Source organism: Podarcis tiliguerta (assembly GCF_965153285.1).
Source record: "Podarcis tiliguerta genome assembly, chromosome: 1".
NCBI lineage: Eukaryota > Metazoa > Chordata > Lepidosauria > Squamata > Lacertidae > Podarcis > Podarcis tiliguerta.
In genome coordinates, this window is record NC_139534.1 from 126,695,751 (window position 1) to 126,717,230 (window position 21,480).

The 21,480-nt window shown below is 48.1% G+C and overlaps 1 protein-coding gene across 4 annotated transcripts in view; it reads right to left on the minus strand.

Annotated features, from left to right (window-relative positions):
* Positions 1-21,480, minus strand: part of LRRC9 (leucine rich repeat containing 9) — a 74,682-nt gene that overhangs the window by 15,634 nt on the left and 37,568 nt on the right. For all 4 annotated transcript variants that reach the window (XM_083433625.1, XM_083433624.1, XM_083433622.1 and 1 more), the window contains 10 exons: positions 20,181-20,306; positions 18,523-18,654; positions 15,741-15,918; positions 12,207-12,427; positions 10,620-10,742; positions 9,290-9,420; positions 7,684-7,792; positions 6,233-6,372; positions 4,002-4,138; positions 2,747-2,964 (listed from right to left, as the gene is read on the minus strand). In XM_083433625.1, the coding sequence (XP_083289751.1) occupies positions 2,747-2,964; positions 4,002-4,138; positions 6,233-6,372; positions 7,684-7,792; positions 9,290-9,420; positions 10,620-10,742; positions 12,207-12,427; positions 15,741-15,918; positions 18,523-18,654; positions 20,181-20,306 (1,515 nt within the window). The remainder of the gene's footprint in view (positions 1-2,746; positions 2,965-4,001; positions 4,139-6,232; positions 6,373-7,683; positions 7,793-9,289; positions 9,421-10,619; positions 10,743-12,206; positions 12,428-15,740; positions 15,919-18,522; positions 18,655-20,180; positions 20,307-21,480) is intronic.

A 21,480-nucleotide genomic window follows, 5' to 3' on the forward strand; every position in this document is an offset into this window, starting at 1 on the left:
CTCTGCCTCTGAAGTTTCCCTTCTTCTTTGAAGTTTTCTTGCTGCACTGAAAACTCAAATGGCCTTGTGCTCCACACGAAAAGCACCGCTTCAACTTTAGTGCTTTAACAGCAGCAGTTTCACTTTCACTTTCCCCTGCTGGAGACTTAGGCACATTTTCAAGCACATTTTTAACAGCACCATTTCCCCGGCTTTCTCTAACAGCCTCTCTGCGATCCCACTCATTCAAGAGCACGCTAGACACATAATCTTCCGTTAGCCGGTCAGAAGGCATGGTAGAAATCTGGGCAGCTACTCCATCATAAGAATCATCTAGGCTATTTATCATGAGCATTGCAAACACAGCCTCTGAAATAGCCAGGTCTCGCTGAACAAGGTCCTGTCTGAGACGCTTTAACTCAGATAGATGGCTAGGCAAATCACCACCTTTTTCCAACTCAAGCCTGCACAGTTTCTTGAAGAAAATCACGCTGGAACCAGCATTCTGCCTCAAATGCATATCTCTCAGCTTATCCCAAACAGCTCGTGCAGTTTCTTGCCCCTCTAAATTAACCAGCAAGTGATCTGAAACACTCAATACAATTGTCCCTCGGGCTCTCATGTCTGCAGCATGCCACTCAGGCCATTCATCATCATCCTTATCGGGAGGGTCATCTTCTATCGTGTGAAATAGCTTTTCCCTCTGTAAAAGCGCTTTCATCTTCACTTGCCACACTGCATAAGTTTCAGGCGTCAGGAGAGGAAAAGACAGAGCCATCTGGCCAGAATGTGCACAGGCCATGTCTGCTATTACTTAGAGCAAGACACTTCCCTCGTGCAACACAGATAAAGCCTTGACTCCTTCAGCCACTCTCTCTCCCACTCAGAGCGCAATTAACAGGCAAACAGGGATGCTATCTTCTTTCTTTGGCAGTCAGCAACATACCTCCATAAATCAAGCAGCAGCAACAGCAACAGCGGCAGCTTGAACACTCTGCTTCAAAACAGCTCTGCTTCTGGGCACCACAAATCAGTCCAGCATGCAGCCTCCGTTCCGCCGTCCGGCAATCAGCAACAGAAACCTCTGGCAACTGGGACGACTGGGATGACTGGTACCACTGGAACAACACCTGGTCAGACGACTGGAACAACGACTGGGCCCATAACCGATGTCAGCATCGCCCTAGAGCCAGTGTTACCAACTGGACTCGTCCACCTTTGTCTTGACTGGGCTAGGCGAGCTGGATGGCACTTCCAGAGACCACCTTCCTCTGTAGAACAGGTCCAAGTGCCGTGGACTCACAACTCAGAGCTGTGAGCACCGCAAATCACTTCACCAAGATAACAGTCGTTGTGCAGCAGAAGTACAGCGGAGCATAAATACTCAGACGACAGTGCTGAAGAATATCTTCTTTATTCTCTAACAGCTACTGTTCTATACACTATATACAAATGGAGATTCTCAGTCTTTTCTACACACAGACTTGCTGACTCACTCACTTACTGGCTGACTCTCTCTCTCAGAGTCTCTATCTCACACACAGTGAGTCTCACTATCTCAGACTATCTCACACTGAGTGCTGGATTGGAACATGCAGATATAAGAACACGCCTCCTCCTCTCTGCAGAGTCAGGAGACTGATGAGGTGATTCTTGAGTATGGGAGGGGTGAAATCTCCTCAATAACACCGGTCTTGAAAGACCTACACTGGCTCCCAGTACGTTTCCGAGCACAATTCAAAGTGTTGGTGCTGACCTTTAAAGCCCTAAACGGCCTCCGTCTAGTATACCTGAAGGAGCGTCTCTACCCCCATCGTTCTGCCCGGACACTGAGGTCCAGCTCCGAGGACCTTCTGGCGGTTCCCTCGCTGCGAGAAGCCAAGTTACAGGGAACCAGGCAGAGGGCCTTCTCGGTAGTGGCACCCTCCCTGTGGAACGCCCTCCCACCAGATGTCAAAGAGAACAACAACTACCAGACTTTTAGAAGACATCTGAAGACAGCCCTGTTTAGGGAAGCTTTTAATGTTTGGTGTATTACTGTATTTTAATATTTTTTTTGGAAGCCGCCCAGAGTGGCGGGGGAAGCCCAGCCAGATGGGCGGAGTATAAATAATAAATTATTATTATTATTATTATTATTATTATTATTATTATTATCCTAAGAGATAGCAGCACAAGATCCATTGCAATTAGGGATGGGGCAGAAATGTATTCCAGTCCCCCTTCAAAGGCAAGCCTACCTAAATCGCCCTTCCCAAAACAGTGAGTCAATCGAAACACAACCATCCTTTCAAATCTGCACTTCTCCAGATTTTTGCAGTTCTCCAGCCAAGCTTACCAAATAAAATGCATATACCAAGGTAAAGTATGCAATCAAATGCTCACATAATGCATTGCATTAGGGAGAATTCATTTGCAAAAAAGCTGTGTTCTAGCCAAAGCTGCATACAAATATGTGATCATTAGGAGGAATTTGCTGATGAATCTTCAAGAGGGTTTTTTAAAACAAGAAGTTGCAAACTGGTGCGGAAATTGAAAAACCGCACTTTGGAAAAACGGGAAATGGAGAGAAACCAAAATGGATAGATTTTCTCTTTCCTAACAGCAAAAGACAAGCTGAGTGCAGAATTCAGCACTGGAACCTTCTGCATCCAGCCCTTCCCCAAGTTGGTGCCCCCCAGCTGTTTTAGACTGCAGCTCCTACACATCTGGAGGGCACCAGATTGGGGGAGGCTTGCTCCGCTCTCTCCCACCAGATCCACTGTACCTGAATTCTATTGAGGCCAAGGAAAAGCTTCTGCAGCTTCACCAAGCAATGCAAATTGTTCAGTTCCCTCAGGCGGTTCTCCTCCAGGTGGAGCGCCACCAGGGAGCTCTGCTTAGCAAACGAATTCTCATGGATTGCTTTGAGTCGGTTATGATCCAGCACCAATTCCTGTAGAAGCTGCAGGCCGTCAAGCCCCTCGATCTGGCTGATCTCGTTGCCTGCAGTGGCAAGAGCAAAGGATGTGGGGTGTAACAAAAGCAGTCAAGTACAACACTTCCTGTTTGCCCAGAGCGGACACACAGGGGGATGTTACTCCAGCCAGGAGGACTTCCTGTCACACCTGGTCTCCCCCTGCTTGTGACCAGGTAGATGGGCGTGACCCTGTGAGACCCTGTAAAAAGGGACAGTCACGCAGCCATCCTCCTCTTGCTCTGTTGACTTCTTCAACTCTTGATGCTGTTGATGTATTTTGCTGTCTGCTGGCTCTCAGCCAGCAGCACATGGGCTCATATCCCTACATGGGATGAACCCACTCTCTTTCCTGTAACTACAAGCTAAAACCTGCCTTCAGGGAACCTACTGTGAACTGAATGTAAGTAAACTTCTTGTTATACTTTTAAAGAAGACTGTTGTGTCTTTGTTCTTTTGAAGAGGGAACAAAGGGGATTTACCAGGATCAAACCCAATCTGGACAAGCCAGATTGGATTGCTTAAGTTAAAATTTACCTACGAAAGAGGACTTTGTATTTGTATTTAGTTTGTTTTTTATTGTAATGTATTATGAAAAGTCTTAATAAAACCTTATAAAATACAACAGACACAGAAACACACCTATGCACAGTGCTATTTTTCTAGAAAAAGAGGTGCCGGAACTCACTACGGACCCTTGTTCTCTTATATTGGCAATGGCGCCTACCTGAGAGGTGCTGGAACTGAGTTCTGGTGAGTTGTGGCTGGAAAAAAGCCCTGTATATATACACACACAGGCACACACAAAACCCCACAGATCAACTGGTCTACCTCTGGCCTTGTCTAGAAGTCTGCAGTGGCTTCTGGGAAGCGAATGGGTAACATTTAGTTGGGGATTATATATACTACAAGCTGAGTCTGCAATCAAATGTTGCTGTGCTCCAACTCAGGGTTCCAGCCCACCCCCCAGATGTCCTTACAGACCTCTCTTCCATCTCCCCTCCCCCCCAAAACGGTATCATATGAACACGTGATAATGACTGTTTATACTACTGTTGTTACTTACCCTGTAGGAACAGAAACTTCAGGTTTTTTAGCCTGCTAATCTGCAGCGAGGCCAAACTGGCAATCCCATTGTAGCCCAGATGGAGAACTTCTAAGCTTTCCATGATCGGGGGCAAGCTTTCATTGGCTCCCACGTCCCTGAAACAACAAGGGGACCATGTCAGGGGACAGAGCTCAGCCGCTAACTGCCAAGAAAGAAATTTACATACAGCTTCCCCCCACCCCAACGCACAGAGTTTTGCTAAAGCTTTGAAGCAGGGCTGGGCGAGGACACCATGCTGCTGTTAAAACAGCAGCGCTGGAACCCCCACTATGGACTTCGGGCATTAACATGGAAATCCACTCTTCCCCCAGCAAAATGCCTGACACGAGGAAAAGTGGAACAGCTGGAAACCGCTGTTTGCTTCTATTTAGTAAAAGTTTCATGACGACCCCTTGGCAACAGCCCTTTGCTGCCAGGGCAAAGTGGAGCAAGACATCAGAATGCAATACTTCTGCCGCTCTGCATAGGAAAAGTCAGGGATCGGCCAAATGGAGGTTACTTCTGAGGTTTTGGCGCACTTCCTTTTTATGGGTCTGGCATGCCAGGTTATCCTGCCAACCTAGCACTTCGAAAGCACATCAAAGTGCAAGTAGATAAATAGGTACCACTCCGGCGGGAAGGTAAACGGCGTTTCCGTGCGCCGCTCTGGTTTGCCAGAAGCGGCTTAGTCATGCTGGCCACAGGACCCGGAAGCTGTACGTCGGCTCCCTTGGCCAATATAGCAAGATAAGCGCCGCAACCCCAGAGTCAGCCACAACTGGACCTAATGGTCAGGACTCCCTTTACCGTTACCTATGCCAGGTTAAGTTAACTGAGGTCTAGCGCCGAGGGCCTTCTGGCGGTTCCCTCGCTGCGAGAAGCCAAGTTACAGGGAACCAGGCAGAGAGCCTTCTCGGTAGTGGCGTCTGCCCTGTGGAACGCCCTCCCACCAGATGTCAAAGAGAACAACAACTACCAGACTTTTAGAAGACATCTGAAGGCAGCCCTGTTTAGGGAAGCTTTTAATGTTTAATAGGTTATTGTATTTTAGTGTTTTGTTGGAAGCCGCCCAGAGTGGCTGGGGAAACCCAGCCATATGGGCGGAGTATAAATAATAAATTATTAATTATTATTATTATTATTATTATTACACAGCAGCGCACCCAGGGGGGTGTTCCTGGGTGCATTATCAGCAGGAAGCTACTTGCTCTCTGCCAAGTTGTGGCAAGAGACTATGAGGTTCCAGGAACTCACCCAGGGTTTTTGTTCCTTTGGGGAACTGAAGATGTAGCAGGGACTATCATAGCTTTAAGAAATACGGGTTATTCACCCATTTACACCTTCAGTCTGAATGGAAGGAGTCCAAATCACGCCCCTTAAGAGGTGCCACCCGAGGCGGCTGCCTCATCCTGCCTCGTGGGCGGACTGTCTGTGCTCTAAAGCACAAAGAGCAAACACTTCCGATGGCCATTGCTATGAGAATACTCATACACAGAAGAGGCCTGAGATGATTACTGAAAGCAGGCTGAAAGGGAGGACTTAATTGCCTTAAGAAGGAAAGGTTGTACTGATACCCCGCGAATCAGACAGTGGAATTAAGCAGTTTTTAATTAACTAAAGGGTTCAAGGACTTAATACCCCGACTGATAAGCCTGATTAAGGTCTTTCGGAGATATCAGACCTGCAAAACCCACGCATATCTTTTGCCAGATGTTTCTGAGAAAAGCACAAAAGCCTCACTGTACACCTGGACCAAACTGACCGAGGAGGAGGCTGGACAAAGCAGTCTGATTTTCATAGATTAAGCAGATATAAGGGGCTCACGCGTCTGGAACAAAAGGCCGAGATGCAAGGGAGATACCATTTGTTTTCTCTTCGTGCCTCCGCCAGGAACTTGTCCACAGTATCTCAAGGCCTTCGTTTACCAGTCTGGGTCGTTCACACACCAGTTCCACTCCTCTGCACCCCCATCAGAATGTGCCCCAGAAAAGCCTCCAAATGGAGCTGTTGACTAGGGGGACCCAGGGTGTCTGACTTAGGAAGCAGGAGCCCCCACTGCAAATGCATAGAAATGGTTCTCCCTCCAGACACCAACCTCCCAAAGCGGAAGCATCATCCCTCTGGGTTTCACAAAGCAACGGTGCTTCTAGATCGGCATCAGAACACCCATCCATCTTCAGCAGCTCCTGCTGGACTTATCTACGCCATACCTGTTTCCTTTAGAAGACCCTTGCTGTCCGTAGCCGCTGGATGTCACTTTCTGGTACAGCAGCTGCCTGTTGGTTAAGTGATTTGAAACCTTCTGCCTGGGAAGGATCGACTCGATGTGATTGTAGTTGAGGCAGAGGACCTGCATAAAAAAATTGAGTCGGAGGATATCAGGTGAATTCAGTTTGGCCATGTAAAAAGGACCCATAATTGACCCTCTGCATTGGGTTGGATGACCCCTGGCATCTCTTTCAACTCTATAATTTTCTATGATTCTATGACCTAGGATGGGGCAAGTAGCGCAAACAGGGAATAAAGACAGATCCACAGTTCTGACCTGCTTAGTCCTAGGATGCTGTGGACTGGTTAGATGCAGAAGAATGGTGAGAGTGACCAGCTTGGGAACTCCCAAGGGAAGAAGGCTCAGAACAAGGGGAGTGGTGGTGGGGCAACGATGAGGGGGCAGAGGGAGAAGGTCTCGCAGAACCAGAAGAGGCAGGAAAAGGGCGGAGAAGAGACATGCAGGCACAGTCTCCAATTGCTTGGGGGAAATCATGGAGTGGAGGGGACTTGGTAAAGGTAAAGGACTCCTGGACGGTTAAGTCCAGTTGAATTTGACTATAGGGTGTGGCCCTCATCTCCACTTTCAGGCTGAGGGAGCTGGCATTTGTCCACAGACAGAAGCCAGAGCACACAGAAATGCCGTTTATCTTTCTGCCGCAGTGGTACCTATTTATCTATTCACGCTGGTATGCTCTTGAACTGCTAGATTGGCAGGAGCTGGGACAAAGCAACGGGAGCTCACTCTGTTGCATGGATTCGAAGTGCTGACCTTCCGATCAGCAAGCTCAAGAGGCTCAGTGTTTTAGACCACAGTGCCACCCGCATCCCTACAGAGGGGACTTAGGCAGCTGTGAGGAGGTGGGAACCTTCCGTCTCAAGAGCTGCTTCATTAAGCCTGACACATTTTGGCTAATAAAGAGTTAACTTGCACAGTGTGATTTACTGCTGCCTCACTCCTGACAGCAGCCTTTTGAGCCGGGATGGGAAACCTGTGGCCCTCTGTATCCAGCTCCCATCATCACTGACCACTGGTCCAGGCTGGCTGGAGCTGACGGGACTTGGGAATCCAAGAACATTTGCAGGGCTGCAGGTTTCCCATCCCTTCTCTAGAACTTCTGAGGCTACTACCCCTGGCTGCTACTATCCTTGACATTGCAAAGCAATGTATGGACTTCACAGCATTCACCCTTATAATAATCTGTGGAGGAGGAGAGAAAGAAGACTGAGACGGAGGCCTGAAAACTGGGGCATAGTTGTAGTAAATGGTAATATTTTATTTTTTTTAAAGTAAGTCTGAAATAGCCCTCGCACACCCACACCAGGGCCATCTATATCTGCACTCTATTCCCTGCGAACGAGAGGGGAAGAATAGGAAGCTTAAATGACTCACCTTGATGTTAGGGAGGTAGACCAGACCACTGAAAGAGGTGAGGTTGTTGTTCTGCAGATTCACGCTGGTGATGTTCTTAAACTGGTCTGCTGGCGCAAGATCCACCATTCTGAGTCAGACAAAGGAAAGAAAGAAAGAAGACATTTAGAGAGGGGCAGATGGTAAATAAAACTTGATGCTGTTTCCCGCCCTGAGGCATGCTCTAAGGAAACATCTACAGAGCTTTTCTTTCCCTTTTCAAAGCAAATGGAAAACATTTTGGGAATTATAGGGACAGAACTACTTAAATCGTATAGAAATTTATTTATGTGTGCTACTACAACAGCAAGAATGTTACTCGTCCCAAAATGGAAAGAAGCAGAAGTCCCAACAAAGGAAAAATGGATACAAAAACTTATGGAATATGCAGAAATGGTGAAACCAAAGAATAAGAAATCAAGATAACAAACTTTTTATAAAAGAATGGAAATGGTTTATTTAATATTTACAGATAAACTGCAAACAGATAAAAACATTAGCAGGATTATTGTAATAACCTGCAGTTTTAGCAAGGAGTATAATATTTAAAGTAGATAAACAAGTGAGCAAATTAAATGAGTTTGGATATGCCGAAGATATAAAAAACAATAATAACTTTAAGGAACCGCAGAAAGAGGGGGAAGGAAGTCAGGTTTTGAAATGTTAAAATGACTGTAAAATTAAGGAACCTGAAAAGCATAAATAAAAATTAAAAGAGAGAGACAGAGAAAGAAAACAATGATCTAGGAACATAGGAAGCCTCCTTACTCCAGGTCAGACCAATTGGTCCAGCTAGCTCCATATTGTCTTCTCTGACCGCCAGCAGCAGCAGCCACCGCTCTCCAGAATCTCAGACAGAGGCTTTCCATATCTTCTACTCATTATCTATTTAACTGGAGATGGTGGCGATGGAACCTGGTACCTTCTGTGTGCCAAGGCTGTGCTCTGTCGTTGAGCTACCCTCCCTCTCCAGGCATGCAAGCAGTGGTGTAGCAAGGTCAGGTGGTACCCGGTACGAAAAATTTCTTGTCACCCTCCCCCACATTGAATTTTTAAATATATTTTTTTGCCTGCAAAAAATGGTTTGACTTTTTTTCATTTTTGGGGGGGGGGGGGAGACAGAGTTGTTGAGCTTTTTTTTTTGCAGAGATCGCATGCATGCCTTGCGACGAGGAATCTACCTGCCGCCCTACAGGGCAGAGTCTACCTGACACCCAGGGCAGACCACACCCACCTTGCTCCGCCTCTGCATACAAGTCCAGCTTAGACCAGTCCCAACCACCGCATGTTTCATACACACACAAATAAAGGCACCAGCCCTTTCATTAAAAGCAGCCAGTCCCCAAAATCCTGCTGGAATAAGGAGGTCTTCTTCACATACCAGTGGAAGGACAGCAAGGAGGGAGCCGGGCTGGCTTCTCTAGGGAGCTTCCCATCCCTAGCCAGGCATGGTGGGAGCTGTACTTTTTAAAGGGATTCAGGGACAATTAGGGGTAAGCGCCGATGTGCGGTTTTAGGAACTCTGCTGACAAACAGAGCTGGGCAGCTGCCCGCAGTCCTTGTCACTCGTGTTAAAAATATTACTGACCTGATCATGGAGGCCGTCCAATTTAATTCTTGCATTTTGCTGAAGTTGGAATGGCCCAGTCTTTCCGCAACCATATCCGCATTAAGTTTGCCCCCAAATAAATCTTTAGCGTTTTCAGTTTCAGATGCTTCCTGCATTGAGGACATTAATTTATTTATTTTTAACTGAGAGCCGAAATGAAGGTTAGAAGATTGAAGCTGGATGTTGGAAGATTCAGGACATAGGTAAGAATAAAGTCGTTATTTGCAGAGCGTACACAGCACATCTGTGTTCCGCTCTTCCTCCTGGGCCGTGTTCAGAAAGTGGTGTTGGGGGGTGAGTGTTCAGACCCCTGGCTCTCACTTGTGGGGTGCCTCAGGGTTCTGTCCTCTCCCCCATGCTATTCAACATCTACATGAAGCCGCGGGAGAGATCATCAGGGGGTTTGCGCTGGGTGTCCATCAATATGCGGATTATACCCAGCTCTACCTCTCAAATCAGAACCAGTGAAGGCGGTGAAGGTCCTGTGTGAGTGTCTGGAGGCGGTTGGAGGATGGATGGTGGCTAACAGATTGAGGTTGAATCCTGACAAGACAGAAGTACTGTTTTTGGGGGACAGGAGGCGGGCAGATGTGGAGGACTCCCTGGTTCTGAATGGGATAACTGCCCCTGAAGGACCAGGTGCGCAGCCTGGGAGTCATTTTGGACTCACAGCTGTCCATGGAGGCGCAGGTCAATTCTGTGTCCAAGGCAGCTGTCTACCAGCTCCACATGGTACACAGAATGAGACCCTACCTGCCCGCGGACTGTCTCGCCAGTGGTGCATGCTCTAGTTATCTCTTGCTTGGACTACTGCAATGCACTCTACACATTTGAAGGTGACCCGGAAACTACAACTAATCCAGAATGTGGCAGCTAGACTGGTGACTGAGAGTGGCCGCCGAAACCACATAACAGCGGTCTTGAAAGACCTACATTGGCTCCCAGTACGTTTCTGAGCACAATTCAAAGTGTTGGTGCTGATCTTGAAAGCCCTAAACGGCCTCGGTCAGTATATCTGAAGGAGCGTCTCCACCCCCATCGCTCAGCCCGGCCACTGAGGTCCAGTGCCAAGGGCCTTCTGGCGGTTCCCTCACTGCGAGAAGCTCAACAATTTTGGGGGTGTCCTGGTTTTTCCTTTTTGAAATATGGCAACCCTACATTCACCCCAAGGTCCCAATATTCAAGACAATATTCAACAAAGCACAATATTCGACACTGACTCTGTATTCTCTGCTTGGGGCTGGCTGCCTTCCTTGCTTATAAGACATAAAAGTTTTATACATATCCTTTATGTAGAAAAGGAGCTCACCACTGCAGTGCCGTCCAAGGCTTTCAGAGATGGGATATGGAAAATTACAAAGAGGCGGTAGTTATCCTGCTTCCAGACGATCAGGTTTCCATACATGTCCAGGATGACCAGATTGTTTAGACCCTGGAAAAGGAGGCTGGTGTTATCAAGCATCTGGTTCTCCCACTTTCCACCTTTCCACTGTGTGAACACTACTAGTAAGGAGTTGGATGCTCCAAGCTTAGACCACATGGCTTAAGAAAGCCATCTTTGTGTTTCTATACAATTTAGAAACTAAGTCTTACTGCCTGTGTTTTCTTACTGCCGTATGGAAAAGCACATGAATCTGACCTTTGAAGAGTCTGTAAGTAAACCACTTTTAACCTACCAAACGTGTGATTTCTTTCTACGTTAAGGGAAGTAAGGGGAACTTTGGAAGCAACTTAGAAGGGGATATCTTTATTGTTGTAACAGCTTATATTTCCAAGCATTACTTTGCTGTATACTTTGTGATTTTAAATCTCTACTGGGGCTCTCTCACCAAAGAGCACTGGCCCCAAACCTGGATCTACCCATCCAGAGAATTCTATTTTTATAGCACTACCATATTTTATATTTAACCAAATACCAAAAACAAGAATTTCAAAGAATAGCTGTGTTTCCATTTGAGGGGTAACAGACTCAGTGGTTCACAATCCCTTCTCTTTGGCATGACGCTACACACTCACAAGAGTTTCATTTAGGTAGGTAGCCGTGTTGGTCTGACGGAGTCGAAATATATTAAAAAATTGTCCAGTAGCACCTTAGAGACCAACTCAGTTTGTTATTGGTATAAGCTTTCACGTGCATGCACACTTTTTGAGATACAGTGGTGCCTCGCAAGACGAAAAGAATCTGTTCCGCGAGTCTCTTCGTCTAGCGGTTTTTTCGTCTTGCGAAGCAACCCTATTAGCGGATTAGCAGATTAGCGCTATTAGCGGTTTAGCGGCTATTAGCGGCTATTAAAGGCTTAAGGGATTAGCGGATTAGCTGCTAAAAGGCAATTAGCAGCTTAGTGCCTTAGAAAAAGGGGGTGGGAGCAGAAAAAAAATCGCAGGAACTCGCAAGACATTTTCGTCTTGCGAAGCAAGCCCATAGGAAATTTGTTTTGCGAAGCACCTCCAAAACGGAAAACCCTTTCGTGTAGCGGGTTTTCCGTCTTGCGAGGCATTCGTCTTGCGGGGCACCACTGTACACTGAAACAGAAGTCACCAGACCATTATACAGTGGTACCTCGGGTTACGTACGCTTCAGGTTACATATGCTTCAGGTTACAGACTCCGCTAACCCAGAAATAGTGCTTCAGGTTAAGAACTTTGCTTCAGGATGTGAGCAGAAATTGTGCTCCGGCGGTGTGGCAGCAGCAGGAGGCCCCATTAGCTAAAGTGGTGCTTCAGGTTAAGAACAATTTCAGGTTAAGTACGGACTTCCAGAACAAATTAAGTACTTAACCTGAGGTACCACTGTATATAGTGGGAGGGTGGGGTGGGGTTTTTCTCAGGAGGGTAGTAGGAGATGGGTGATTGACTTTCATTCACGCTTTTAAAGTGGCAGTGTCCCCCCCTTTACCTTCAGCTGATATATTTCTTGGTTGGAGGAAACGTAGTTGTTGCTTATGTAGAGTTCAATGAGCGCATAGGCTTTTTGCAAGCCCGCCAACGAAGTGATCCGGTTGTTCTCCAGAGAGAGATAATGGAGGTGAGACAAGTTATCAAAAACATTCCTCTCCAGGCTGGTGAGGTGATTATTGTTGGCGCTCAACCTCATGAGTTTGCAGAGCTTTGAAATGCCTGGGGAAGGGGAAGAAAGAACGTTTCTGGCGAGAGCTGTGACACAAGGGAACGAGCTTTCTCCGTGGCTGCTTCCATATTGTGGAACTCCCTCCCTTAACAACAACAACAACAACAACAACAACAACAACAACAACAACAACAGTGATGAAGGCCAAGTCCTTCCTGTTCAGACAGGTCTTTGAAAACTGAAGTGCTGATCACCGGGCTACCGTCAAGGCGAACTATCTTAACTGCTGGTTCTAAATGAAAGGGTAAAGGGGACCCCTGACCATTAGGTCCAGTCGTGACCGACTCTGGGGTTGTGGCTCTCATCTCGCTTTATTGGCCAAGGGAGCCAGCGTACAGCTTCCGGGTCATGTGGCCAGCAGGACTAAGCCGCTTCTGGCAAACCAGAGCAGCGCACGGAAACACCATTTACCTTCCCGCCGGAGCGGTACCTATTTATCTACTTGCACTTTGGAGTGCTTTCTTTTTTAAAAAAAAACAATAATAATTTTTATTAACAGGCCAATCACATCACATTATCCGAATCACATTAGTTCCAAATTAGACAGCCGAATTTTAAATTTTGTTGGGGGTACCCATACATCAAGCTCCGGACGAGTGCAAACATGACTTATATTGCTGCATTAATTAAACAGTTCTATCCAGTTCAATCCAGATAGTCCTTTATTACTTTCTTCATCTTCTTGTTGTTATTGTATATTCCTTTCTTTGCAATCTCTGATAATTTTCACAAGCAGATTGGAAACAGACATGCTCTGTGCGGGTTTTGTACTCTCCAAAGATCATATCGCTCAGGGACAGCCGCTGTTCCTCGCTTCCATAAAAAAAAAAATAATAATCTTTGGTCTGTCCTTTACTTTTCTCAGGATATCAGGAGGCTCTGTGAGGTCAAAATTACATTCTAGCAATCCTTCTCATTCCAATGGTCCTGATTCTCCTCCCCCTGTCCTTCTTTCTCCGGCAAGCCTGTCTTGGCAAGACGCCATTTTTTGACTGCGTCATAGAATTTTCCTCCGTTCTCATTGTTTACCAATCCTTTCTTTAGCTATAATCCATCCCACACAGTTTTTAACTTCCTGCTTGTGATTAGTAAAACGCAATGATCTTGTTTCTTTCTGGGGTGAAGGGTTATTAATATCACATAGTACAAAGAAAAAAGATTCCCCCCCCCTTCATTCCAAACATACAGTCTCTTAATGGTGATTCATCAGAAGATTGACTTATCCGTCTGTCACTCCCGGTCACAGAGATCCATTAATCAGCAGTCTTATCTCTCGAGCATTACTTGATGTATGTGCTTCAGCTTCATTCCAATCATGTTTCCAATTATAATTCCGAGCTGAAGCTAACCAGCACGCGCTGATTGGAATCGGCGTCAGGAAGAGCTGACCGCATCGAGGGCTTGTGCCAAGTGACCGGCACCCCCAGACCTCGGATCTGGGGGTGCATTGTGGACACCGCTGGCAAGGCAGCCCCCCCATCTCCTTGGGGGGGTAGGAAGACTGCATACTTCCCATAGCAGCCTCTTAATTACCTCGTATGGGTCAGAGAGATGTTACTGTCGGCCATCTTCCAATGTGCCACCTGGTGGCCCCCCGCACTTTGGAGTGCTTTCAAACTGCTAGGTTGGCAGGAGCAGGGACCGAGCAACGGGAGCTCACCCCGTCGCGGGGATTCAAACCGCCGACCTTCTGATCGGCAAGTCCTAGGCTCTGTGGTTTAACCCACAGCACCATCCACAACAACAACAGTTCAGACAGGTCTTTGAAAACCGAAGTGCCGATCACCGGGCTTCCGTCAAGGCGAACTATTTTAACTGCTGGTTCTAAATGTATTTTGGTGTATTTTAACTCTTCCCAGAAATGTGGAGTCAGAAGGTGTCCCATGAGTCATCTAGACCAACCCCCTGCAAGGCAAGAATCTCAACTAACCAGAAATATTGCTCTTAACCAGTTTTTCACTATTACTTTGCATTTGAGAACAATGTTTTGTAGACATTAGAAGCCACCTTGAATCCTGGCTTGGGGAAAAGGCAGTACAGCTCTACCTCAGAAGCCGAACGCCTTGCGGGATTAACCTTTTGGCTCCCGAATGCCGCAAACCCAGAAGTGATTGTTCCGGTTGGCGAATGTTCTTTGGAAACTAAACGTCTGTCATGGCTTCTGTGGCTTTCGATTGGCTGCAGGAGCTTCTGTGCATAGATAGAGTGCTTCTGTGCATGCGCGTGGCACGATACAGCGCTTCTGCACACACGCGGGGCGAAACCTGGAAGTATACACTTGTGGGTTTGCTGCCTCTGTATCCTAAAAAACACAACCAGAGACTGACGTAACAAGAGGTACGACTGTACTGTTAAAACGGAAAGGGGTCAAACCATCGCAAGAGGTGCTGAAATTTTGGGAGGCTGGATAGTTGCAATGGAATGGTCTTGGTTGTGGGGTGCACATTTTTATTCTTATTTATATATGATTATTACTTTGACAAAGTAAAATAATAATAGTAATAATAATGATGATGGTGATGTATGGAAGTGAGAGCTGGATCATAAAGAAGGCTGATTACCGAAGAATTGATGCTTTTGAATTCTGGTGCTGGAGGAGACTCTTGAGAGTCCCATGGACTGCAAGAAGATCAAACCTCTCCATTCTGAAGAAAATCAGCCCTGAGGGCTCACTGGAAGGACAGATCCTGAAGCTGAGGCTCCAAGACTTTGGCCACCTCATGAGAAGAGACGACTCCCTGGAAAAGACCCTGATGTTGGGAAAGATGGAGGGCACAAGGAGAAGGGGACGACAGAGGACGAGATGGTTGGACAGTGTTCTCGAAGCTACCAGCATGAGTTTGACCAAACTGCGGTGGCAGTGGAAGACAGGAGTGCCTGGCGTGCTCTGGTCCAGGGGGTCACGAAGAGTCGGACACGACTAAACGACTAAACAACAACAACAATAATAAACAACCAACTGTTGTTAAGACACTTCATTCCAAATCTGCGAGAAAGAGACAGAGGATGGTGACGGGTGGCTGTCCTGCCCACGCTGTAACATAAATCCTGGCTACACCCATGGACCCAGAAACAATTCAGAAGCCAGTGCCATCGAGTATCAAGGGCCCTGAACTGAAAGCTGCCCTTTCCAAGGCGGACGATCATGTGACGCCCTTCTCCTCCAGGAAATGGCAAAGCTCTTGCAAAAGCTGCCGCTGTGCAGAAGTGCTCCTGGCCCCGGCCTCCTCCCTGGGAGCAGAGCCAAGTCCAGGAACGCCCAAAGCTGTGGCTATTCGGAATGGAGCATGCAAAATACCTTACCCTCGAGGGTTGTGATGCAGTTTCCATCTACTGTGAGCTCCTCCAGATTTTGGCAAGTATCCAGCCCTTCTATTTTAGTGAGGTTGTTGTTGCTAAAGGATGCCCACCGCAAATTCTCCAGTTTGTCCAAGCCACTGATTCTGCTGAGATGTTGCCCATCAAGGTCTAACACCGTGATCTGTTAGGGCAGAGGGAGGGGGGGAGGAGAAAACACAATCATAACTGTATAATTCTGCTGAATAAATGAATTCGAGATTCTAGGTATGAGAATCATCAGTGCGCATGATGTTTGGTACACAGCCTATCCTACCCTGAACGACAGACAGGAGCATATTTTATCTCGTTGAATTTCACTGAGTCTTTTCTTCTTGTATAAAGCGACTAACAACTGTAATAAATAATAATACAGTGGTACCTCTGGTTGCAAACGGGATCCGTTCCAGAGGCCTGTCCGCAACATGAGCAGAACGCAACCCGCATCTGCGCAGCTGCGGGTCGTGATTCGTCACTTCTGCGCATGTGCATATCGTCATTTTGCGCGTCTGCGCATGCGGCGAAACCCAGAAGTAACCCTTTCCGGTACTTCTGGGTCGCCGTGGGACGCAACCTGAAAACACTCAACCTGAAGCAAACGCAACACAAGGTATGACTGTAATGACAATAATCATCACTATTTCTATAGTTCAGTTTCTGTGAATGTGTTTGCACATTGGGTGCTGCATTTAATGTACAGAGGCTAATACCTGCCTAAATTTCGACTGATCGCCAACACTTTAAAATTTCTTATTGACGCTTTAAAAAAGGATAAACCATAAAACGCAGTGCTGCTATGCTGATTTATATCTCATTACTTGCTTTCATCCTCACAATAATGTGGGAATCTAGCTTCCCAGGATTCCCATTTTACAGAGGTGGAGACTGAGGCAGTGAGACAACGGCTTTCAAAAGATTCTCCTGTGGACAGGTAACTGAGGTGTGTTATGGACCCATCTCTCTGAAACCCAGTAACTACCTCCCCGAGAACCCCCAGAGGTTTCTCTTTTCGCCTCTTGTTGCAATGCATAGATGTTTTCACCAAAAATTGCGTCCTTCCCCCGATACGAATCACCTTTGGCACCGATGTCACACAGTGTAATGTTGACACCATGGGCTGAAACGTCCGCCTCTCTTGGCAGCCTCTGTGAATGTGCTTCCCTTAATGTACAAAGAGCAGAACGCTATGCTCATCTGCCCAAATGTGTTCTCCTCTAGCTATGCTGTGCGCCGCGCAACAAATCGAACTGACAGAGGAGCTTTTAACCTTTTCTACATGGCAAATTAACATGATTCTGGATGATGGGCCGCAACACAGACTGTGACAGGTCGGGGTGCCTGAGGATCTCCCTGGACTGCCTTGTCCAATGGCCTTATTTTGTGGAACGGACTATGAATGGTGGGTGGTCATTGAGGAGGGAGAATGAGAACTGTGCCCCCGTGCGCTATGCTGAAAGGAGCTGGACCCGAGGTTTGTCCAGAGAGCTTGGGAAATGGTTGCCTATCAGTCAGCTTGATGGACCGTTAGCCTGACTGGTCAGAGGAAGGCAGCTCCATTATAACCACAAACTGCTTCCTCTGAGATGGAGCCACGGAAGGGATTTTGGAACAGTCTGCTTTTATCTTATCTGTCAAACGCAAACTTTTCCGTTCCACCTGCTTCGTTCCAAAAAATCATCCCCAGTGCCCCCTACCCTTATTCAGAATAGCTGTTTCCACGAGCCACTAAGGTAAGATAATGACCCAATAAAATTCCAAAAAAAATAGCAGCTAATTGCACACTTATTTAATTAAAGCTAGTTTATTTACCGTATTTTTCGCTCCGTAGGACGCACATTTTTCTTCCTAAAAAGTAAGGGGAAATTTGAGTGCGTCTTATGGAATGAATGGCGCTGCACAGAGAGGGAGAGCTGCGCAGCACCCCTTCAGTGAAGTGGGAGGAGGAACAGAGCCCCTTCTGTTCCTCCTCCTACTTCGCTGAAGGGGCGCTGCGCAGTTCTCCCTCTATGCGCAGCGCCTGTCCTGGAAGCCAGAGGAGGAACAGAAGGGTCTCCTTCTGTTCCTTCTGCAGCTTGGCTGAAGGGGCGCTGCGCAGTTCTCCCTCTCTGAGAGGGAGAACTGTGCAGCGCCCCTTCAGTGACGCACCTGTCCTGGCTTCTGCCTTAGCCCCGCGCAGCCTCTTATGGGCAGGGGGAGCCTTCATCCCGCTGCCCTGAAGAGGCTTGGCGCGGTTATCCCAGAAGCCAGAACAGCCAGAGGCTATCCCAGAAGCCAGATCCCTCTTGCTGTTCTGGCTTCTGGGATTCAGAATAATTTTTTCTTGTTTTCCTCCTCCCAAAACTAGGTGCGCCTTATGGTCTGGTGCGTCTTTTGGAGCGAAAAATACAGTAATTCAACAAAACTTTATGAATTTCATACAGTGATGCCAGCCTTCCAAAGGCTGACAGTTGTCTACACCTCCAGCAGCCCCCTTGCCTCTAGCACCCCCCTAAATCATCCTACTGACCCCCCCCCGGGGGGCAGTACTGCCCACTTTAGGAGCCACAGCGTTAAAGAGACCCTGCTATCTTTTTCTCCTACGGAGTGGAGGGGAATCTGGTTCTAAGAGGCTTCTGCGGGAAAGTCCTTTAGAGTTAGAGAATGGCAATGGGGGTGGCACAGAAGGCCCCAGAAATGGTGGACCCGCTCACAAAATTTCAGGAGATCTGACTTTACGAGCACGTAGTATTTGATAAGGTTTTCCCTTTACCCGAGAAGGCCAGTTGTTCTGAAACACGTCCACTCTGTTCTTGCTAATCTGGGTCAGGATCACAGCCTGAGGAAGGATACTCAGTATGCGAAGCCTTTCTTGGTCCGTCCGAGAATTCTCCACCAGAGACGCCTGGAGGAACGAAACCACCAAAATGAAGGCAAGCAGCAGACAAACGCGCAGTTTCGTAACCCAATCGAATCACCTTTGGAGACATTTTTAAAGCAAATGTGTGAGTGGGGATTTCTCCCCCTCTCCCAACCTTGCTAGAGCAGGCTCGTTTTGCTCATTTCTGGGTAGGCCAAGCATACTTTCGGCTTTCTATAGAAGAGTTTGGATTTGATATCCCGCTTCATCACTACCCGAAGGAGTCTCAAAGCGGCTAACATTCTCCTTTCCCTTCCTCCCTCACAACAAACACTCTGTGAGGTGAGTGGGGCTGAGAGACTTCAGAGAAGTGTGACTAGCCCAAGGTCACCCAGCAGCTGCATGTGGAGGAGCGGGGAAGCGAACCCGGTTCACCAGATTACGAGTCCACCGCTCTTAACCACTACACCACACTGGCTTTCCAGTGTGTAAAGCTTGCAAGGTGGATGAAGAAAATCACTGGTGGAGAGACCATCAGCTTAACAGAAAATCAGCTCTGCCTACCTCAAGGGTGGGGAACCTGTGGCTCTCCCAGCTGTCACTGGACTGCAACTCCCATCATCCCTCGCTATTGGCCCATGCTGGCTGGGACTGATGGGAGATGGGGTCCAATAGCACGCGGAGGCTTCCCAACCCAACCAAATTGACCATTGTTCTGACTTCTCCCCCATTCTGTTTATGGACCCTCTAAAACAAAAAGCTGTTCCTGCTGTCTGTGGGTCTGCAGCTCAGAGTATGGGGTGGTTGTGGAAATCTTGGTGGACATACGTACAGGACCCAAATGGATCTCCTGTTGCATATCCTTCGCCCATCCCCTCTTGGGAATGCCCACAAAACAAAGTCTGGTCAGAACTGAGTAGACACTTCCAGACTTAACGCTAAATCCTGGCAAATGAGCCGCCCTAGCCGCTAGAGGGCCTTGAAAATTTGTGTCCCGGGCTTCTTCGACTCGTCTACCCATGTACTGTCTGAAACTCAAAGGGCACATGCGTCATCAGGCGTGAAATATATTGGCATTATTTCCAGTTCTGCTACCCCACTCAGGGCCGTCTTCACCCGGGGGTGCAAGGGGTGTGGGGCACCCAGGCGCCGAATTGGGGGGGGGCAGGCTCCTGCCGCTGAAGCCGCCTAAGCTCTTAACTATCTACCTGTTATGAAATAATAAATAATTTTGATGAAGCTAGAAAAACAAAATACATATATATCTAGGTATTACTGAAATGTATACCTACTGTTTCACTAAAGGACTTTCGACTTTGTGCACTCATTTACCAAACATGTGCCGTGCCAGCGGCGGCGCCTGTCATTCACAACGGCGCCGTGCACGTGGAATTTGGGGGTGCTGGGCAGATCTTTGCACCCCGGCGGTGCATATGCTAAAGACAGCGCTGACCCCACTACACCTTGCTTCCCTCCCTCCAAAGGTTTGCCCATGAGGAGATGCCCCACTCGGGCCGTGAACTCTTCGTTGCCGCTGCCTTAAATGAGCAAACAAACCCAGGCTGTCTAACCTGCGTGATTTTCGAGTCTGCCATGAACTGGATGGCAGCTGCCGCCTCATCCTCAGTGATCAGAAGTCCATCGAGGTGGGTCAGAGCCCTCAGCTGGCCAATCACACTCAAGCGTATGGAGGCTGGCTGGGGGGGGGGTGAGAGAAAAACAAGAGTGGGATAACCTTGGACAGAAGCATTCAGTGGTGTGGGATGTATCTTCACTGAAGCAGTCGAGTACAACAGTTTCCTGTTGCCTAGAGTGGACACACAGGGGAATGTGGCTCCAGACAGGGAGGACTTCCTGTCATACCTGTTCTGGAGCCACCTCTCCTTGTGTTTGACCAGGTAGGTGGGCATGACCCTAGCTGACTCTGTAAAAGGGCTAGCCATGCCGCCATCTCCCCTTTTTCCATTTTCTCCTTTCAAGCTTCTCTCTATGTGATGGCCTGGGAATCGGATTCAGAGACTGAACCTGAGGAATCCCAGCCTGCACAGGAGTCCCCGCCTCCAGGACCGGCTGAGCCGGGGCTGGGGCATGAGCCTGAAGGGCCCTCACCTGTGCCGGATCCTCAGGAGCAGACACCAGCTGAATCTGCTCTGGCTCCGGAGATGATCAAGGACCCATTGCCTGCAGGTGCTCCACTCTCAGCCCCGTCAGGGGAAGGTGAGGTTGCCTCTGGGTCCGGTAACCCTCCAGCCTCTCCTGAGCTGCAGAGGCTCAGGGCAGAGAGGCGGAGGGAACTAAGTTCCCGCAGGAGGAGTGCTCGCCTCCAGGCCAGGAGAGGAGAGTCACCTGTGGACCAGGGCCGCCCTATGCTTCAGAGGAGATAAAAGCCAGCCAGCCCAGTCCCAGGTTGCGGGAGCAACATTGTTGGCAACCTGTTCCTTCCAGCACCCTGCCCTGCTCTTCTGCCAGAGTTCCTGACCTCACCCAACTCCCTGCCCTGGACCCCACTTCAGCCTTGACGGACAGCCCCCATAATACACCCTCAACCTCGGACTGGACTCGGACCATGCCGCACAATAACCCCCCGGGACCAGCACACTCTTGGACCTCCTCTTCTGGCTCTTAGCCAGCACAAGGCTCATCCTTACAGAGGATGGAAGCCACAAGGAAGAAAGTCTGAGGCCCTTGCTCAGACTTCTTTCCTCTACAAACGTAACTGTAACCACAAGATAAAGCCTGCCTTCACAGCACTGCTGTGAACTGAATGTAAGCAAACTTTACTCTTGCTTTTAAAGAAGACTGTCGTGTTATTATCTTAAGAGGGAAATAAAAGGGGAAACTTACCTGGAACAAGCCAGACTGGACAAGCCA